The sequence below is a fragment of the Mesocricetus auratus genome, unplaced genomic scaffold (genome assembly GCF_017639785.1).
Source record: "Mesocricetus auratus isolate SY011 unplaced genomic scaffold, BCM_Maur_2.0 Super-Scaffold_100707, whole genome shotgun sequence".
In the NCBI taxonomy this organism is placed as follows: Eukaryota; Metazoa; Chordata; class Mammalia; order Rodentia; family Cricetidae; genus Mesocricetus; species Mesocricetus auratus.
Window position 1 is genome coordinate 2,678,360 of NW_024429269.1, and position 20,696 is coordinate 2,699,055.

Below are 20,696 nucleotides of genomic sequence, written 5' to 3' on the forward strand. Positions count from 1 at the left end.
AGGTCAAGCGGATGGGTGCTTTTCCCTAGCCTCTAGCTGGGGAACCTCATGCCATTCAACTTTATCTCTACCACTTTGGTCTCAGAGCCCAAGTTCTGTCCAGGAAGATAGTGACCATGCTCACTCTACTGGCTGTGACCTCCTGTGCGGGTTCTCAAGTCAGCTAGAGAACAGTTGGCAGACAGCTCCTGGTGAGACCCCTCTGGTATGTGGGCAGCATTTCTGATCTCACTCTCAAAGGTCATCTTTCCATACAGTTCCTCCCTTCCTGCCCAACCCCACACAAGTTGTTTATTTCTCAGAGCTAAATGCCACAGTCCAGTCCTTCTCAACCACCTCGCCAGTGTTCTGTCACAAACACTCCACACTAAGCGCAGGAGGAGGCAGTGCCCTGAAGACGGCATTTACCATCCTGTCCTTTGGGGGAGGTCTTTAGTATTGTTCCAGATTGTACTTCCCCAGCACCTGTACCCAGGCCACATCCCCGAGAGCAATGCCTAAAGCACAGGTGCTCACAGACACACTAATACACCCATGCCCTCCTGAACACAGACTCAGAGCCAATGGCTCCATGTGCTGGGTGTTCCATTTTTCTTTGGAACTTAGCTAGAAGGGTCTATGTGCGTTCTTCCCTGACAATCTCCCTTGAGTCTACACGTAGCACTTTAGGGAAAAATACATGTCATAGAAATGTGGTCCAGCTAGATCATGAAGCTTGCAACTGTTACAGGAAGGGTTTCAGCAGAGGCACCCATTCCCACGTCAAATGGTGCGGTACCCAGGGAAAGGTCTTTAGCCTCATGGCCCCAGAAGTAGTGACGATGACAGAAGAGGTTCTACTTAGTCTTTGTAGTCTTCCTGGAGCATTGCATGAGCTCTTTCTGCAAAGTCTGAAGTTGAGTTTTATCAAACATCTCCAGGGATTTTAGGAAGTATGTCTGAGTTGGTGTATGACATGGGATATTAATGGCCAATACCTTGTGAGCCCTGAATCGGACATAGGCCAACTCAGTCAGTTATCCCCTTGGTCCTAAGAACTCAGGACTCTTAATTTCTCCACTTTATAGATGAATATGGACACCCAGAGGCTATATATAGGCAGCTAGTGAAGCTGCTGGGAGGGGACCTCTAGATCCATCCATATGACCCCAGGCCATCGCCCCTAGGATTTGTCAGTGCCTATTGCTGGGCCAGTGGAGGCTAAGAAAAGAGAAAAGAAGGAAAAAGGGAAGCTCTTTGAGGTTCAAATCCCAGCGCATGGCTCCAGCAATTGACTCCTGACCTTATGGGGATCCATTATGCCCCACAGCACTCAGTAAGCCAGCAGAACTCCCTTACCATGTATCTCTCCTCTCTCTCCTTTCTCTCCTTTTGGGCCTCGCTCACCTGCAACAGAAGAAAAACAGGCATCAGGAGTGGAAACAAACCCTGCTTGTTACTGAGATGTTCTCTTTGGATTTGCTAACCCACAGCTAGGGAAACCCTCAGGCAGGGAGCCAGCAGCCACCAGAGGGCACTGTGGGGAAGAAAATTATTACATCTGCTCTGATCACACGGGAAAGAGTGAGAACCTCTACTTCCCCCTCTAGTCAAAGTACAAGAGTGCCCCATCTGCCACATAACATCAAGGGATGCCTGGGATGGGGCAGGAGGACCACGAAGCAAAGTTGGAGAAAGTCACACCCGAGTTCATTCCCCCAATCATAATGTGGAAGGGGACTGAGCTCGGGCTGTCTATAGTCAGGTTATAAGTCAGCCTGGTTTTTCTGGTGGGGGAGACTGTAAAACATGAGGCAGAGTTTCCAAGGACTCCAATTTCCTTTCCAGGGTTGGGGTAAAAGATCAGAGCTTTTCCTAGTTTCCTCTTCACCCAATAAAGGAGAGCGCCCTGGCACTGCTCAGTGGGCAATACAAAGGCAAGGGCGGTTCTATTTTAAGGGTTTCCAGACACACATCTGCTAGCCAAAGCCCAACGTAGCTGCATACCGTGGGTGAAGAGAGCAAGCTGCCAGGAGAGAGTATCTACTGTGATCCCAGGCTTGGAAAGCAAAGCAAAACCAACCACATACATGGTTGAACACGTTTAGGGAAACATCCAGCAGTGTGTGCTCCAAAGAGTTCACAGTGGTCACTCTGAAGAGCAAAAGAGCCAAATGAGCCAAAGAAGAAAAGACTTCCTAGGACTCTTCGAACGTGTCTGTATTATCTAGTTGTTTTTCAATAAGCAGGGACTCTCTTTAAAAGCTACACGTTTTCAAAATAGGATCACAAAAGAAAAACCTCAGTTCATTTTATCACCAGAGAGTAGAATAAGATTTTCCAGTGACCCAAGTTCAGGGGACCTCCCAGACACAAGGTGGGGATGATGAGCAGTAGTTTTTCTAGGTTATCGTGGTAATAAGAGAATCATGGCAGCTTGTGCATGGAACATCAGGTATCCCTGTCTGCTGATATACACACAAACATATATATATGATGTATATGGATACATATATATCATGTTTGCTGATATCTCATATATATCATACATATAATACCTACATGCTTACATATATGAACATATGAGACATGGTCTCTCTATGTAGCTCTGATGAGCCTGGAACTTGCTATGTAGATCAGGCTGGCCTCGAACTCACAGGGATCCATGAACCACTGCTTCCTGAGTGCTGGGATTTAAGGTGCACATCATCACACCTGGCCAATCTGACAATCCCGAATGAGGAGGAAGCCATAGGAGACTGACTCTGAAGCAGGCTCCCCTAAAAATGAACAAGGGGACTAGCTACAGAAAGAAGAAACAGTGTTGGCAAAGTAATCCTGAGAAATGAAATAAAGTTGTAAGCACTAGGGGACCCATGAAGAGTCTTGCAGAAAGAGAGGAGGTGGTGTGACTAGTGAGGAGGGCGATAAGGGCTTGCAGCCTAGTTTTGTTCTGAAAGACCCCTCATTAGGCTCCCTTATATCTCTGGGCTGTAATCTGTATACACACACACACAGCTCTGCTGGATGGCAGAGGTGGAGTGTGATCACTGGTCCACCCACTTCAGAGCTCCGAGGCTGCTGAAGAACTGAAGGCATGTGAGGCTCCAGGGTGCAGCAAGTGTCAGTATTACCTTTGAATCCACGCATGCCCATGGGGCCTGTGGCCCCTAGCTTCCCATCGTCACCCTTGGGACCAGGTAGTCCTGGGGTCCCTCTCTCTCCGGGCAGACCTGGGGTGAGAAGAGACAAGGGTGAAGCTACAGGCTCAGAACCGAAAGGTCCATGGGCTGCCATTGTCTGCTTTAATGACTGATGTGAGCTTGGTCTTCCACAGGCTCTGCTTCCTCTTGCCTGGCATCCCGAGTGTCATCTCAGAGCATCCTCATATGCACCTTTATCACCCTTCCCTGGCCCTTCATCCTTGAAAGGCCCAGCAGTGCTGTGAGTGCATGGTAGTAGTGTCAGTCCCATCCAAATAGCCGTAAGCATGCTAGACTTCTAAATTCTGCACACATCTTTTGGATTACTGTCTGTGTGCCAGGTATAAAGAATTTCATTTATTCCTTATGACATGCATGGAGGTATTATTTCACTCACACTACAAATAAGGAAACTGAGGCTCACGGATGGTAAGCCACTTGGGCACACAGCAAAGGGCTTTGGAGGCGGGATCTGAGTCTTGTTCCTTCTTACAGAAAGTTCGTGATTGGTCAACATCATGTGGTACTTTAGGCTAAGGAGCTTGATGATCCTTAGGAAGAGGATGCTATAGGGATGGTATTGAGTGAGAAAGGGTAAGGTAATGCCTGAACCTATTTAAAACAAAGCAAACCATTCCTTTTCTTTCCACAAACAAAGGGCCAAAGCTAGAAGATGTCCACAGAACCAATCAATGGGTGCATAGTCTGCCACTTCATTAGACCCTGTGCTCCAGGTTCTTGGCCATCAGACCCAGTGGCCACAGCCTGCCTTGAATGCACCATGGTGAGCCAGAATAAACAAACATTTTTATGGAGCAAGAGCCCAAGGCCCCCAAGAGTCCTGACCCAAGTCTAGTCATCGCTGCAGAACACGGTTCTCTTAATCAACTGCCTAATTGTTCTTTCCTGTTTGGAAAGCAAGTTGGTTTTCCTTGGACTTTTTTTCCACAGCATAAGAAACCTATCTCCCAGCTATTACCCTGGGGCTAATATCAAATGACTGGGAGAGGACAATGGCCTCCCGAGGGTGTGAGGACGTCAAAGAAATTGATGGAATGTCTTTCTTTCCCTTCTTGACATGATGCATCTGTTCCAGAGTCTAAGAGTCCTGTGGCAATTGAGCTCTGAGCCTAACGCAAGATGTGCCCAAAGTTCCTCACCCTATGATTCATCCGGCAGGAAAAGTGGCTCCACTGTCCTGAGAACCTCAGGGCATCCTCAGCCAAGGAGCTGAGGACACAATGGAGGTCAGGCTGGAGAGCTCCCCTTCCATGGCCTATCTTTTCTCCCCTGTCTGCAATGTACATAGAGATACGGCAGGAATAATTCCTAAAATATATATAATAACCTTCCCCATGAGGTTTCTTCTCCTTGCATCATTTTGAAGCCTCTTCACTCAGAGGAATGTGACATGCCACACAGGCTCAGGAATGGGCAGACTGCCATGTTTGACAGAGGCCCCGATAACAAACTTCTAAGACTATGAGCCGAGGAAGAACATAGTTTTTCTAGAAGGTCCTAAATCCCCCCTCCTCCTGCCACCAGCCATGGGGAATCGGACATGGGGCAGGGAAGTCAGGCTCCTAGTATCATAGAACACCTGATTTCCTATGTGGGCAGTGGCTTACGGGACCTGGGGACTCTTGTGTGTTCTTCCCTTAAGATCCTGCTACTTCTTAGGGAAAAGCATTCTATGTTTGATTGACATCCTCTTAGTCACCTGGTGGAAGAACAATGGAAGTCTATTATTCCTAGGAAGAGTGGGACAGGGATAGACTTGTAACATTCCCCCAGATCCCTTTACCCCATTACCTCGAAGTCCAGGAAATCCAGGAGTACCTGGCTTTCCCTCCTTCCCTTCATTGCCCTGGTCACCTTTGGGTCCCGGTGGCCCTGAAAGATGACAACAATGAGATTAGAGGGTTAGACAGCCAGGGTATTAGTAGAGAAAGCAAACAACTCCCTTTATGATGAGAGGAAGAACCAGAATTCTTCTTTGGAAGCACATAGATGCCAGTTACTCAGCTTTGGGGGCACTAGGGGAGGTTCCATGAAATCTCAAGAAGAAACAGGTACTAGCTAAGTAAAGAAGGGTGAGGGTATTCAGGGCTACTACTGCCTCTCTCAAATACACATGCTGAAGTTCTTACCCCCCCAGGTTATGGTTTGGAAATGTGGGGCTTTAGGAGGAGACTGGGTTTATGTGAGGTCATGAGGATGGGATCCTCCTCAATGGGATTAGTGGCTTTATAAAATGAGGAGGGTCAGTTATGGTAGAGCACACCTGTAGCCCTAGCACTTTCTCAGGAGGCAGGGGTAGAGGGATGGTGAGCTTAGGGTCATCCTGGGCTACATCATAAACTTCCCATCTCCTGCCTGACACCTTTGAGCTTGGCACTAGCACTCATATCAGCCTTTTCTCTACCTTTTTCCTGTCCCCTCCCACCCCCCTCTCCCAGACCAGAATACAATACACCAGGAAAGGAAGCCCTCAACTGAACCCAACTATGCTAGTACTCTGAACTCAGTCTTCCAGCTTCCAGAACTGGAAAGAAATGCCTGTGGTGTAAGCCCCCAAGCCTCCATTTCAGTGGTCAGGGCTGACCAAGACAGAGGGGAAAGGGAGAGCTCTATACAGAGGAAGTAATCCCTACAGGAGCTTAAGGCAAAGATGCAGCCTTGGTAAAACTAGCAGCAGGGGCTCGGTGGGCTGGGAAATTGGGGGTATTGGAGGCCTAGGTGCTGGACTTAACCCTGACAGGGTAGTGCTAGAAGCCTTGGGAGGGGCCTGGTGGGAGAGCCACAGCAGGTCTGCATACAAGGAAGGGAGACGGCTGGGCTGAGTGGGACAGAAGAATGGAACAGGAGGAAGGTGAGAGGCATGGAGGCAGAGGTTGTGGTCCATTCAGGTGAAAGGTAGAAGGTTGAAGAGCCCTGGGTTAGGAAAGTGACCATCACAGACATGTGGGGATGGCCAGGCAGTTAGAAAGTAGGACAGCTTTTGGCTTCCCCTGGGGAAGCAGGGAAGGAGGCCAGGCTAAGCTCAGGTTTCCATCTGGGCACCTGGGTGGAGGATAAGTTTCTAATTGCTTTTGAATAGGGCTTCCTTCCAGGAGAGGCTGCAGTGTGGCAGAGATTCAAGTATACAAGACTGAATTCAGTCTCCATGCCTATGCCACGTGTTGAAGTTACTTCTCTGAGACCACACAGGCAGCCAGCCGGTGAAGGAGCCGCGATCTCAGTCCAGGTCTGCCTGGCAGTTATCCTTTCTGCCACACCCAGGAGACCAGACATCTCACGCGCCACACCTTCCTGCCACTCATTCTGGCACCTGCTGTTCCCGAGCTGGTGAACTCAGAAGTCCTCCCTGCCAACTTCATACCTAGGAGCTGGGGATGCTTCTTATCACTCTGCTGGTGACCTTTCTCGGCCCCATGGTGCCCGCTGGTATGGACGCAAGCTGGAGAAGCAGACCTGGGTATTTGGATGCAGCCCTCAGACAGCCTTGCTTTCCTTTCTTCCTCCCAATGGCACCCTGAATACCTGACCCTGCTGTGGGAACCCAGGCTGCGAGCACCCACCTCTTGCTCTACTGGCTGAATCGTACTCCCAACTCATCCGTCCCCAGAACATTCTCACCTTTCTTTGGACATTGGGTTTCTACAGATGTGACTAGTTAAGGTCATACTGGAGTGGGGTGGACCCTATCCTTGTGACCGGAGTCCTATAAATTGACAGAGTCCCAGGACAATGGAAGCAGAGGTGGGAATGGGGCATCTGCAGACCAAGATTGCCCCAGGCATCAGAAGCTCAGGCGACAAGAAGGACTGTCCCTCTGGGTTTCAGAGTGGCAGGATCCTATGGATGCCTTGGTTAAAGGCTTGCAGTCTCTAGACGATAAACTGCTATTTTTAGCCTCAGCCTGTGGTGCTCTCCCAGGAAACCAAAACATGTAGGCTCACAGCAGACCAGTGTCTTGCACAACCAATATTTGACAAATGAATGAGTATATGAGATCACAGGGTGTTGATACATACAAAACAACCCGGCTGCCAAGATCGAGATGTACTGATACATTCCAAAAGTTGGCACTGTCCTCAGACATTAACCAAAGTTGACAGCTATTTAACAACTCAATGGCATAAGAGCAAGGAAAAAGTAGTCAACATTCTTTTCAATTCACGAGTTGCATAAAACATTTATGGGAAGCTGGAGTTTTTAGACATCATCTTATTTTTGATCCCAATTTTCAGATAACAGGATCAAGACGTGAAACCTGTTTTATCAAGAATTACACAGCCAATGAAAGGCAGAACTAAGATGCAAATGAGCTCCATTACCCCCACCCCGTGCCCCATCCCCATCCCAAATCCAGAAGCCTCCCCTCCAGGTCAAACTCAGCAGCAGGGGAAGCCTAGCACAGATCTCTAGGCTAAATCCCACCCATCCCATGCACCTCACCCCATTTCACTCTTCATCTCCCCCTGCCAGGGACCCTGGGCTCCAAGCCCTGAACCCTCTAAAACTGGCATTCAGAGGTGACCTCAGGGCAGTGTATGTGGTTACAGCCTCGGTTGTGGCCAGCCTTGTGAGCGTGCCTTTTTACTTCTCAGATTTTTATAGTCACATCCTGAGTTTCTTTTCCTGAGGTAGATTATGGTGTGGACGGGGTTGGGACAAGGTCTGCCTGCCATCTGGACCCACATGGACCCTGCCGCTGATTGCTCTGCCTCAGTTTCCTGAAGCTACAGGGCCCTGGGCTTCCACTCTTTCTGCAATGTAAGAAGAGCACAGGGTGCCTCCTTCCTCATTCAAAGCATCTGACCTAAGAAAAGGACAGGGCAGAGCCTGCCGCTCCATTCCACAGCCAGAAAATCAGCACCTCCAAGAAGCCCGGGGAAGCCTTGCTGCAGAGACCCCCAAGGGCAAAGGAAGGGGACAGGATGCATCTGTCTACCCACCTCAGAGTAACCTGCATCCTCTTTGAGGAAGGTGAGGGGACAGAGGGTCATATAACCCTCCCAGGACCTGTGCACACACCCCAACCCTCCTAGGGCAGATATATTTCTTTTACAAGTGGTTCCGTTCACAGCAATGGTCCACTTCTATTAACTGGAACCCAGAGTCCCCTTGGCTGATCTAGAATCCAGGTCCTCTCCTTAACTCCCCACACTGAGGAGTTCTCCCTCCGCCTTCCACTAGGTGGCGTTTTCTATAAAAATGAAGCAGCTGCCAGATAAGCTGCTTTGGAAACTTGCTTTCATTAATCAAGAGGTGTGCTTTCTACATCTGGCTTGACATTTGATTTGGTTAAGTCATTTCCCCTCTCGGGGCCCTGTGGTTCTCCACTATGATACAGGAGGATTAGACCAGATGATTTTAGAGGCCTATTCCCATTCCAAAGAATGGCTTGCATTCCAGTCATCTGCATATGGCTAGGTGGCCTGCCTCAAGGCTTGCTGCACCAATAATGTCTTCTGGCATGTCTCTGATTTTCCTTCCTACCCTGGGGATAACTCTCTCTCTGATAACCTAAGTTCTCTATGCCTTTAAGTCCCACAGATTTTGTAAGACCACATTGCTGCTGAAAAATCCAGAGCAGAAAACAAACAAACAAACAGTGCTGTGCTGAATGTTCATGAAAGATGAGCTGGAGTCAAACCCCACAGAACACTGCACAGCAAAGTGAGAGAATGAAAACCTTTTGGAGCAAGTTCAAGGATAATGTAATGCTCTCATCTTTGAAAAATACATGCACTTGAGTATTTGTGGATTCTGAGGCAGAAGAGAGCAAAGGGGAGGTTGTATATGTGCCTATCTGTGTGTGTGCATGCATGTGAGTTATGCATGTAGGTGTCTGGGTGTGTATGTGCTTATCTGTGTACTCATGACTTATGCATTCACATACATGTGTCTGTTCATATGTGTACATATACATGTGAATTGTATGCAGGTATTTGTGCATGTGAACCTGTTTATGCTCCTGAGCTATGCATGGAGGTGTTTATATATGTGCTTGTGCATGTATATACCTGTGTATGTACATGTGAGTTATGTGTGAGGTTGCATGTGTATATATGTATAAACACATGGGACTTATGTATGCAGGTATCTGTGTGTGTATGTGAGTTATACATTCAAGTGTATTTATGTGTTTATAAATGTATGTATAGGTATGTATACATATGTGTGTGTATGAATGTGTACATGTGTGTTTAGAGAGGAATAAACTAGAGAGGAATTAGATAGAATTATGACAGGAAGGCCACCCCAATAGCAGTATAGAAAAACAAGTAAGCATACAAGAACACTATGGACATGCACTGCTGGAGTCTCCAGGGTGACTATAGCCTCCTGTGCTCACTGTGGAAGCTTAGGGAAGGGACTGCAGCATGATGAGGAGGGGACACAGGGCTGAAAATGACATGGTTAGATGCAGATGATTCTATATAGCTCTGTATGGGAGTGGAAGGCAGACCAAGGAAGGGAATACTCCAGAGAGCATATGAGGGGTCACAAGAATATGGGCTCACCAAGGCCAGAATCCACACCTGGCTCTACTCCCACCTCACCCTGCAGCCTGGGCAGGCTGTTTAAGTTTCCTGGGTCTCAGTGCCCATGCCAACACACAAGGGGACAGTGACATATCTCCAGAGAGGTGCTGTGTGGCATGCTCTCAGCACACCCACATGCAGCAGGTGGACTTAAAAGGACAATTTCAGTAGTGCTGGCCTCCAGACCAATCAGGAGTTCATGACTTCCACAGCTGTGAGAAGAGAGAGGCTGGTCTATCAGAAAAGAGCAGAATTAGGTGTCTAGGCTGACAGTTGTTGGGTGTGCTGGCTAGTTTTATGTCAGACTGACACAAGCTAGAATCATAGAAGAGAAGGAGAAAACTGAGGAAAATGCCTCCCCAAGATCAGACTGTAGGCAAGCCTGTAGGGCTTGTGGGTGGTGCAACCCCAGTGCTGCTGGCTTGGGATGCTATAGGAAAGTGGACTGGGCAAGCCATGGAGAGTGAGCTAGTAAGCAGCACTCCTCCATGGTCTCTGCATCAACGGCTGCCTCCAGGTTCCTGCTCTGTTTAAGTTTCTGCTCCGACTTCCTTCAGTGATGGACTATGATGTGGAAATGTAGACCAAACGGACTTCCCCAATTTGTGTTTGGCCATGGTGTTTCATCACAGCTGTAGTTACCCATTTATCAGTAACTTCGTTCATTCATATACAGGGTCTTTTGTTGTTTTTAGGAGACAGGGTTTCTCTGTATTGTTTTTGAGGCTGTCCGCCCAGCCTGGCCTCGAACTCACAGAGATCTGCCTGCCTCTGCCTCCTGAGTGCTGGGATTAAAGGCGTGCGCCACCACTGCCTGGCTACAGGGTCTTCTTATACAGACCAGTCTGGCTTCATCTGTCGGTCTTCCCACCTCCCTCTCCTGAGTGCACACTACCTGCCTATCGTATTTAGGAAATGAACCAAATGTACGCTACCTGGACAAACATATTTTTCTCACTGCCTGGTAGACCAGGTTCAAGCGTGGCATTCTGCAGTCCCTGGAGTGCCACTCGTTTGGGTAGAACATTCTAGAGTCATACAGTGTAAGACCCGAAGGTGAAGGTGTGAGTTTAAGCTGTCACTCTGGGATGGGTCCTTGGCATGCGCTTTGAAGGGGAACCCTGAGCAGGAAGGGCAAGCAGGAGGCACTACAGACTGGGTTAGGACACTCAAGTACCTTTGGCAAGGGTGATGTTCCTCAAGGCAATGGAGTGTTCCCAGTCCTTGAGACGCAGGTCCTCGGTCACCACATTGAGCATAGCCAGCTCCTGCTTAAGTTGCATCTCCATGTCCATGTGCACCAGCCTCATGCGGCGTGTGTCAGCGCTGGTATTGCTCACCAGAACCTGCAGGTCCTGCAGCCGTGTGCTGTGCAGGGCCACGTCATAGGACAAGCTTTGGTTGAGGCCACGCAGTGCGCCACCCACATCAGCCAGCTCCTCGCTCAGAACGCCCACCCTGCGCGCCAGCCCGTCCAGCAGGCCCTTGTGCCGCTGCAGCAGCAGCTGGCTGCGATTGCTCTCCACTTGCAGCTGGTAGAGTTCCAGCTGTGTGGAGTCACTCTGCTGTCCTGTGCGGTCACGCAGCAGGGCCACCGCCTGCTCCGTCTGCGCCGCCTGTGCGTGCAGTCCCCACAGCGTACCCTCCAGACGCTGCACCAAGCCTGTCAGGGCCAACAGCGAGTCTGTCTGGTTCTGCAGCGCATCCTGAACCTTCCACACCTGTTCCGTCAGGTCCGCCTGCAGTGGAGCCTGCAGCAGCCGCAGCTGCAGGTCCCGGAAGCTCTCATTCAGCTGGTTCACGTTCCGAGTAAGCGCCTTTAAGTCATCTGGGGAGCTTCGAGGCCTGGACACTGAAGGAGGTGAGAAGTGAGAAGGGTTGGGCAGGGAGGTTCAGAAAACAACAGGCAGACCTACAGCATACTGCAGGTGCTCAGGAAAAGGTGAGTGAAAGGCAGGGACGGCTGATACTGAGAGCCTCAGTAGATCTCCCGCACTGTGCTAGCGGTGGTCCCCAAGCCTGCCAATATAATCCCTTGCAGATATTGCTGACACTGGACAGGAACTTTAAAAGATTCCCAGTAAGTCTAAGTTGGGACCTAATTTGTGTTTGGCTGCATAAATATACACATCATGTGTGGGTTGTTCCATAGGAAATGGCTGGTTTCTTTCCATTGCATATATGTTAATATGGACAGTTGTGTGAAATTCAACTTAAGATATTGGTTACTCTCTTCAAAGTTCAGGGAACATCCCGGAAGAGGGGATGGAAAGAACATAAGTGCAGGAGGAAGGGCTGGTGTACAAGGATTTCTTCCAAGTATGGCAGGGTCTTTGTTGTACTCATGAATTTACAGAACCCACACAAGATTGGCCTGTCAGCATTCCGTCCTACAGAAGAGAGGGATTCATGAGAATCCATCCTCCTTGAAGAGTTACTGGCAGTTAATGGTTGCTGGAGAGAAGGAAGATGCTTTCTTTAGTGATGTGGCCCATGGTTAGCTGTCCATGCTCCTCTAAATACTGCTCACCCATGTTCCTGTAAAGTAACTCTAATTAAACACACACACACACACACACACACACACACACACACACACACACGGAAAGAGCATATGTGTGTTATGATCCCTTCCACCTCAAGAAGTAGGCATCAGCAATCAACTAAAGTTCTCCCCATTTGTCTATGGAAATTTAATAACCTAATTGCCAGTGATAACATTAAGAGATGAGACCTCGACATAGCTGAAACTGGTCTCCAACTCTTGATCCCCTTGCCTTAGCCTCCTGAGTGCAGGAATTATAGGCATTTCATGCCTGGCAAGGATAACCAAAATTTTTTTCTTTTTTTAAGTTTCAAGCCTGGTTTTTTTTGCTTCTCTGTCAGGCTCATTGTCTGTACCATGTTTGTACTCCAGTGACCTGAAGGTTCCATGTAACTTTTATGTAATAAACACATGAATAATTTAAATGACAACATTTTCAATAATTTGAGAAAGTCTTCATAGCCACTCGGTCACCGCTGGTAAAAAAAAAAAGAGAGAGAGAGAGAGATGAGGCCTTTTGGAGGGGAATAGGTCATGTGGTAGAATATGATGTCACAAATATGATCAAATATGATTATGACTTGCATGAGATTCAAGGAAAGTGTCCACCCTATCCTGACAGCAGAACGTACTAGAGTTGCCATCAGGCATTGAATCATCTGGGGCCTTGATCCTAGAAATTTCTGTTGTTCATAAATTATCCAGTTTAAGGTGTTTCATTATAGTTGCCCAAATAGACTAAGCCAATCCCATTATACCTCCTTTTATGGCTAGACCTGTTAATGTGGCCCAGGGTAACAAGCAAATCCTAGGGTAGCCCAGAACTGGGTTTTCCTCTGTGTCTTCTCTGGAGCTGCCTAAAACAATCCCATCAGGCAACAGGCAGAGCCAGGCTGGCAGCTACAGTGCTGGCTTCATGGCTTCCTCTGTTCAAGGTCCTATCTTGTTTGGCTGCAGCACCTCTGGGCAGCCGGGAGGCGGTGGTGGTTCAGATCTGTTCCTTCCCCTTCTCTGCCCCCTGCCCTACGCTTGTTCCCAGCAAAACAAGTCACCCTCTCCCTCCCAACATTTCCCTGTGGATAAGGGCCCTTTCCCTGGTTATGAAATATCCTAGATTCTAGCATTGTGGTGTCTCCTGGGAGCACCTGCAAACTGGGTGCCGAGGTATCTAGGGACCACTGCTCTGCTTTGTAGAGTGTGAAGAGGGAGCCAATGGCTGTGGTGGGACTCAGACAAGAATGAGTTAATTCTGGTTTGGAAATCTTGACAGTCAGAGGGCCAGGACCTTCGTACAAAGCTCGGTCAGGCCAGAAAGCAGGCACGCAACTTCTCTGTGAGGGCTCTGCGCTGGGAAGTGACAGGCGGGGTGTTGCGGGGACATGCTTATATTCTGTGTTATAGAGACACGCTTGTCCTCCATGTTGTAAAAGGAAGCAGCCCGCACACGGATTGCGAGCTCAACATCCACATACTATTGGGAGTTTGTGTGTTCTGAGATACGTCCCCGCCTCAACCCAGACACCCTTGGAGGAAAACAAAGTCAAAACCAGCAGACATTAACTCGACTCAGCATTTCTAGAAGTTCTTGAGCCCACCCAGCCACAGAATGAGGGAAAGAGCACAAGGAATACGGAGAGAAGCATAGAAACGTGGCTGACATCTAAGCAGAGGGGCTGACGCCTGAACCCCAGAAGGACTGACTGGCTCTTCTCTGTTTTCTCCCTCTGAGATCTGCTGACTGGAAAAGAGATGAAATAAAGTCACTCTCTGCTCAGATTGCCAGCACCGTGAATAAAGAGCAATGTGAAGATTCACTTCCTATCTCTGATTCTGAGGTCACAAGCATCATGAACAGAGTTCCGGTTGCGGGAAGGGGCGAGGAAAACCGGTGGTGAGGGTTCTTGGGCCACATGATAACCTGCTGCTGTGCTCCTTCTGTGATGTCCCTGGAACCACACAGCATGTGTGGTGACCCTTTTGGAGGACTCAAGTCACTTTAGAAAAGGTTCTGGGATGTGGAGCTGAGTGACGCCTAGAGACTTACGTCAACCTTCCCCCCCCCCATCATGAAAGTCAGTCTGCCAAGCCCTCCCTCAGTCCCTCCACGGCCAGTTAGTTCTGACTGCTGGAATATTTTGCATTCTGTTCTTATTTGAATTGGCCACACCAAGGTTTTTATCCATGGATCTTTCCCTTTAGTAGAATGTAGAACCTATACATTTTGCAACAAGGTGGCTGTTCAGAATTTCAAAGAAACATATCATCCTCTTAATACATAGGAGTTTTTCTACTTAAAAGCTACACTTCCCTCATTCATTTTCTCGGGGTTAGGCTTAGCCTCCAGACATTGTGGTTGCCTTCTGTACTCCGAATCACACCTTGATTGACAAACTAGGCTTAACCAAAGTATGGACAGGTAGAGCCTGGCAGAAGGGTTATCCCCTTCATTCCAGTCATGAGAATTCTGGTGGGGTGGCCCAAGCCAGGTATGGTCAGCCCCCTCTGGGCTCTGCAGAGCTCAGCCACTGAACCGATCCCCACACTCTCTAGTGAACTGGACATTCCCATTCTATTGATGAAGAAACTGAGGCCAGGAGGTGGAACGACCGTTAGTGACATGCCTCCTGACTCTTGTTCCCATGGCCCACACCACTGCCGCCCTCTGGAAGGAGAACTACAGAGTAGTCAATACACAGGCCGCGTGCAAGGCAATGAACCCGTGAGCAGCACAGCCAGGAGTCCACAGGACTGAGCCGAAGGGAGCACAGTAGGACAGTGGGGTGAGGCACTGAGACAGGGCAGGAGGAGAGCAGAGATCCCAGCATTCCCCATGAGTGTCTGCTCAGGACACCCCGGAGCTCGGGCAAACCTTAGGTCACCAGGGGAAGGAAGGCCACCTGGAGGTGTGAGCACTCTGCTTCTGACATTGTGATTGGGGGTGATGGGGAGAAAGAGTGCCAGCCCCTTAGCTGGAGTCACAGGAGTGGTTCAAGGCCACATTGGCCCACAGACCAGGTGGTGAGATAAGCAACTCTTTTCCCTTACCCTGCTTCCCAGCCCTAAAGGCCTCAAGACCTTCCCAGTGGAACTTTTCTTTGGTGCCTGGAGGTTCTAGGCCTTCCTCTTTGTTCAGGGAAAGGAGCTAAGCCTGTGTCTGTATAGGGACAGCTGACAATTACCTTCCCCAGTCCCAGGGAGTCCCCAGGAGTCCTTGTTCTTTGCACAACCAATATGAATCCAAATCCAAATGGAAAAGAAGCTCACACCTTCCTCCCCAAGCCCACACCCTTCTCCAAGGCTCCTCTCCAAGTCACAACCTCCTTCAAGGCTCCTCCCCAAGCCCACACCCTACTCCAAGTCTCCTCCCCAAGCCACAACCTCCTTCAAGGCACCTCCCGAAGCCCAAACCCTCCTCCAAGGCTCCTCCCCAAGCCCACACCCTACTCCAAGGCTCCTCCCCAAGCCCAAACCCTCCTCCAAGGCTCCTCCCCAAGCCCACACCCTCCTCCAAGGCTCCTCCCCAAGCCCAAACCCTCCTCCAAGGCTCCTCCCCAAGCCCACAACCTCCTTCAAGGCTCCTCCCCAAGCCACAACCTCCTTCAAGGCTCCTCCCCAAGCCACAACCTCCTTCAAGGCTCCTCCCCAAGCCCACACCCTCCTCCAAGGCTCCTCCCCAAGCCCAAACCCTTCTCCAAGGCTCCTCCCTAAGCCCACATCCTCCTCCAAGGCCCCTCCCCAAGCCACACCCTCCTCCAAGGCCCCTCCCCAAGCCACACCCTCCTCCAAGGCTCCTCCCCAAGCCACAACCTCCTTCAAGGCTCCTCCCCAAGCCCAAACCCTCCTCCAAGGCCCCTCCCCAAGCCACACCCTCCTTCAAAGCTCCTCCCCAAGGCCACATCCTCCTCCAAGGCTCCTCCCCAAGCCACACCCTCCATCAAAGCACTGCTTGCTTTGTTCTCCCAGCTCGATCCGTTTGCATACCTAGGCTTTACAATGCCTTTTCTGCAGTTTTCCACTTAGTATTACAATTATAATTATTTCACAAGAATTTTTACCATCTTTCTCTGAGTCTCTTATAATTTTGTTGACTCAAAGAGTTTCTGGAAGGATACACTTTTATCCCAGCAAATAAAAGCCAATCTTTTTTCCTTCCTTCCTTCCTTTATTTCTCGCTCTCTTTTTCACTTAAGATTTTCATAACAACAAAGACTCAGAAGTTGGATTAGTAGGCCAAAAGATATAGTCATTTTTATGACTTCCATAACCAGATGTGGAGGCTCACAACAAACATGAGTGAGGCTGAGGCAGGAGAAGCGCCAGGAGTTTGAACCAAGCTACATAGTAAGTTATAGGCCAGCCGGGGCTACAGAGTGAGACTACCCTCCCCTCAGTCTCAAAAGCCAAAACTAACCAAACAATAAAACCACAGTCAATGACTCTCCCCAAATGATGCTAATTCATATTTACAGCATAGACGCTTAAGAGAGTCAGTTTCAAAACACCTGTATGTCACTACACATCAGTTTTCTTATTGCTCTTTCCAGATAGAACGCAGCACCTTGTTACTAGGGTAATTCTGTCACAGCCTTTTCAAGGTGTTGTGTCTGTTCATTGGAATGGCCTAGCTAGTGCAGGTACATAGACCAATCAGATCACCGTGAGGTCAAATATTTTCAAGGCCCCAATTCATGCTGGCCAAACCTAGAGCAATGTCCTTCCTTTGGGACCATTTACGCACAGCAGAGTGAATTATCTCCTTCCAACAGTCACCGAGTGTTCTCTGCTCATGACCCACCCCCTCCCTCTTTAATTCTTTCCAGATGGTTGCTCTTCTCAGCAGGGAACAATTCTTACTTGAGTGTGACTCTCTAATTTGTGTTTATGCAAACAGCTCATTTATCTCCCTCCCTGGCATACCTACTCTTAATGTGTTTTAATGATTCTTCAACTTCTATACTTTCACAAGTGGGAAAGTAAACCATAGACTAACAGTAACAACCGGCATCTCCTGAGGTCTCACTGTGTGCAAAACACTCTTCTGCATGTCTTCCACACTAACACAAAGAATCTCAAAACCCTGCCACATAAGCCACAAGTGTCATTAGCAACCTCCTGCTCCAAATGGGGAAACTGAGGCAGGCGGAGGGTAAGTCACGCAGACAATCACAGGGCCAGGAGGCAGGGGAGACTGACTTTGCACTCTGGAAATGCGGCTCCAGGGTCCCCAGTATGATCACCTTTGCTCTCTGATGAAGGACTGAAGTGGAGATCAAACTTTGTAACAGACGCAGAATAAGTCTGGAAGACAGTGAGCTCCACAAACCCAGTTTGGAGCTGGGGTACTCGGTAGAAACCACACAGCTATTTGATTTCAGAACCTGACTTGGTATTGATTGCTGGGTCCTATTTGGTGAATTAATGCATATTTTGTGACAATATATAGTCAGTGTATGAGCAAAAGCTGCCTCATGCTGCAGCAGGATCAGTGTCTTGAATAAGCTGGTTTCTTATAACTTTCATTGCACCATCTGGCCTTCCATCCACACTCAATTCTGAGTGAGCTCCCTGGCCACAGTTGTCTTGTTCATGCATAAACCATCATCTTCAGGCTCAGTCAGGGTGCTTCAGATGTGACCTAACCCGACAGCTGTTCCCCAGCACAGCAAGAGTGCACTAACAACAGTGAAGCCCATGTGTGTGGCAGGCAGGAAGGCTCTCCACCCCCTGAGTGTTTAGTGACATTGGGCATTTGGGCCGTGGGGGCATATGCTCATCAGGGGTGTGTGTGTGTGTGTGTGTGTGTGTGTGTGTGTGTGTGTGTGTGTGTGTGTGAGATCCGGAGGGGGACATATGTTCATCAGGTGTGTGTGGGTGTGTGTGAGAGAAAGAGAGAGAAAGAGAGAGAGAGAGAGAGAGACCCGGAAAGGGGGGGCATATATTCATCAGGTGTGTGTGTGTGTGTGTGTGTGTGTGTGTGTGTGTGTGTGTGTGTATGTGTGTGTGTGTGTAGTTCAGAGGTCAGTTTCAGGTGTAGTTCCTCAAGCACCATCTGACTTGTTTTTTGAGACAGGGTCTCTTACTGGGACCCAGATCTTGCCAATTTGGCAAAGTTGCCAATTTCGTTAGGCTGACTGGCCAGTGAGGCCCAGGAATCCTCCTGTTTACACAGCTTTGGGATTACAAATAGATGGCAACATGTCCTAATTTTTATGTGGTTGTTGGGTCCTCCTGCTTGTAAGCCAAGTACTTTACTGTTAGAGCCTTTCTGTATAGGACCACACATCAACCGTGATATTTCAACCCAGCTTTCCCTGAGAGGCGTGGAGGACAGAATTCGTACTCTTACTTATCTGAGATGGGAGGCCAAGAGCTTGTCTGAACCACAAAGCAAGGGGGAGCTTGGGCCATCTGTCCCTTACTGGTTCTCTCCTCTGAATCTGCTGCCGGGGTAGTCAGTCACTTGTCAGATCCAGGCAGGTGGGAAGGAAATGACAGTTATCATCATCTACTGTCTTCCAAACAGTCCTGGGTTTTAGAAGTTGCTCTTTGCTCTTCCCAGAAAGCCTGGGGAGTAGAAATGGCCACAACCACTTTCAGATGAAGCAGATCCTAGAGGTGGCAAGGTATGTGGACAGGGTTGGCTGCTGGGCAGGGAAGGCCCCGGAGCCACTGCCGTCCTCACCTCACAAAGCTGCATGGGGCATCTGCCCTCGGTCTATCTAGAAGAGCCCTGGAGGGAGGCACTTGCCAAGTGTCCTTCAGTGTCCCTGTGGTCCTTCCACTCCTGAGGAGAGACAGTGTCATTGTCCACAGCTGGGAAAATCTAGAAATGGGCCTTCCAATCACTAGCTCAAGGCCACCCTGCTAATCGGGGTTGGGTGTAAGCCGACACTCCTTACACCCCTTCCAAGGTCCCAGCACCAACCCTGCCTTATCATCAGGCCAGTGACACAGAAGGTAGTCAGGCAGGTATCAGAAATCCCAGAACATCACATTCAAGGCAGAGTGTGAGGGAGGATAGGCTGAAAGATAACGGCCATGCCAGCATGACCAAAGAAGGAAGCATCAGGAACAAGAGGCAAGCTTGTCAGATGAGCTATGGGAGTGGATTATGTTACTTGAGGTCAAGGTAAGCGATTTGAGTGAAAAAAATCATTTATAAGCCGAGGTCACAGCCAGGGTCAAGAACTTGCTGTGCAAGCATGAGTACCTGAGTTTGATGCCTACGTAAACAAATCTGAGCATGGTGGCATGAATTTGCAGGCCTGGCGCTGGTGAGGTGGAGGCAGGTGGACCCTGGGGCTCACTGGCAGTTCATTTCTAGTCCACTCCAGTCAATTCGATGGCAGTGAGAGACCTTGCCTCCAAAAACAAGGTGGAGGACACCCAAGGAATGACACCTCATGTTTGCCCTCTGACCTCCACGTGCATTCTTGTACGTGTGCATACATGCACACGAAAGCAGAGCCCAATATTCTTTCGGCACTTTTAATGAGGAGTCCATCGCAGAGCTGTGACATGGATTGTTTTCCCAACTTCACTAGTGTCTCTTGACTGCAGGATACAGGAAAGAATCAGGACCAACCTCCCAAGATTCATGTTTAGTCCCACCAAGACTTCTTTCCACAGCTGGACAGCAATTCATCCTTCAGCTTGTGTTTCCCCAGTGAAATGCCATGGGACAAGAGATTCGGGTCTTAGGCACTGCCGCTGTGACACATTATCCCCTCAGTTGTATCCTCTCACCATCTATCACCTCATCTTTGTCCATGAGGGGAACGGTCAGGGTGGCTCCAGCACTTGTGATGGATCCTACCAGGAGCCCAGGCAATTACGAAGGCTTGCATGGACCAGTGTGTTCCCATGCCCAAGGAGACACAGCAACGAATCAAATAAAATTTCCTGGCGGCTTTTCCCCATTTGGGGACAAAGTGCCTGCGTTTATGCTGTGTGTTTGACTCTCAGATGACTCGGGAGGGCCTGATCCAAACTCACCACTGTCACTCTGGAGTTCAGATAGCAAGTCTGACTAAGCTAGTCCTGGAAGCAGGGGGCCATCATGGAAGTCAGCTCCACTGTCATGTGGAAGACCACAGACTGGGAAGCTCACGCTGGAAGTCTGAGTTCAAGGTGTTCCCAATGCTGGGTTTCTCCTAAGGCCTCCCACTGGGTGTGCAGGACACCCAAATAAGTGCTCTCCTGATATGGCATTATAAGACCATGGGACCCATGACCCACCCTTATGATCTCATTCCTCCTTAAGTCTCTCCTTTAGATCTCATCTCCAATTTTAGTCCTACTGGGCGTGGGACATAAACGTTCAGTCCGCAGCAGGGTCCTAGACTATGCTCAAAGAGCTGGAGGCACACTGGCGTGGAGCTTGTGTTTCTGCTGCCCTCTCTGTGGGTGGAGAAT

At 49.2% G+C, this 20,696-nt stretch overlaps 1 protein-coding gene across 1 annotated transcript in view; it reads right to left on the bottom strand.

Moving 5' to 3' along the window:
- The window catches only part of Scara5 (scavenger receptor class A member 5), a 93,277-nt gene that overhangs the window by 21,762 nt on the left and 50,819 nt on the right, over nt 1–20,696 (bottom strand). Inside the window, exons 4-7 of the mRNA XM_013117248.3 lie at nt 10,914–11,588; nt 4,995–5,075; nt 3,114–3,212; nt 1,339–1,386 (exon numbers count right to left, since the gene is read on the bottom strand). Of these exons, the coding sequence (XP_012972702.1) occupies nt 1,339–1,386; nt 3,114–3,212; nt 4,995–5,075; nt 10,914–11,588 (903 nt within the window). The remainder of the gene's footprint in view (nt 1–1,338; nt 1,387–3,113; nt 3,213–4,994; nt 5,076–10,913; nt 11,589–20,696) is intronic.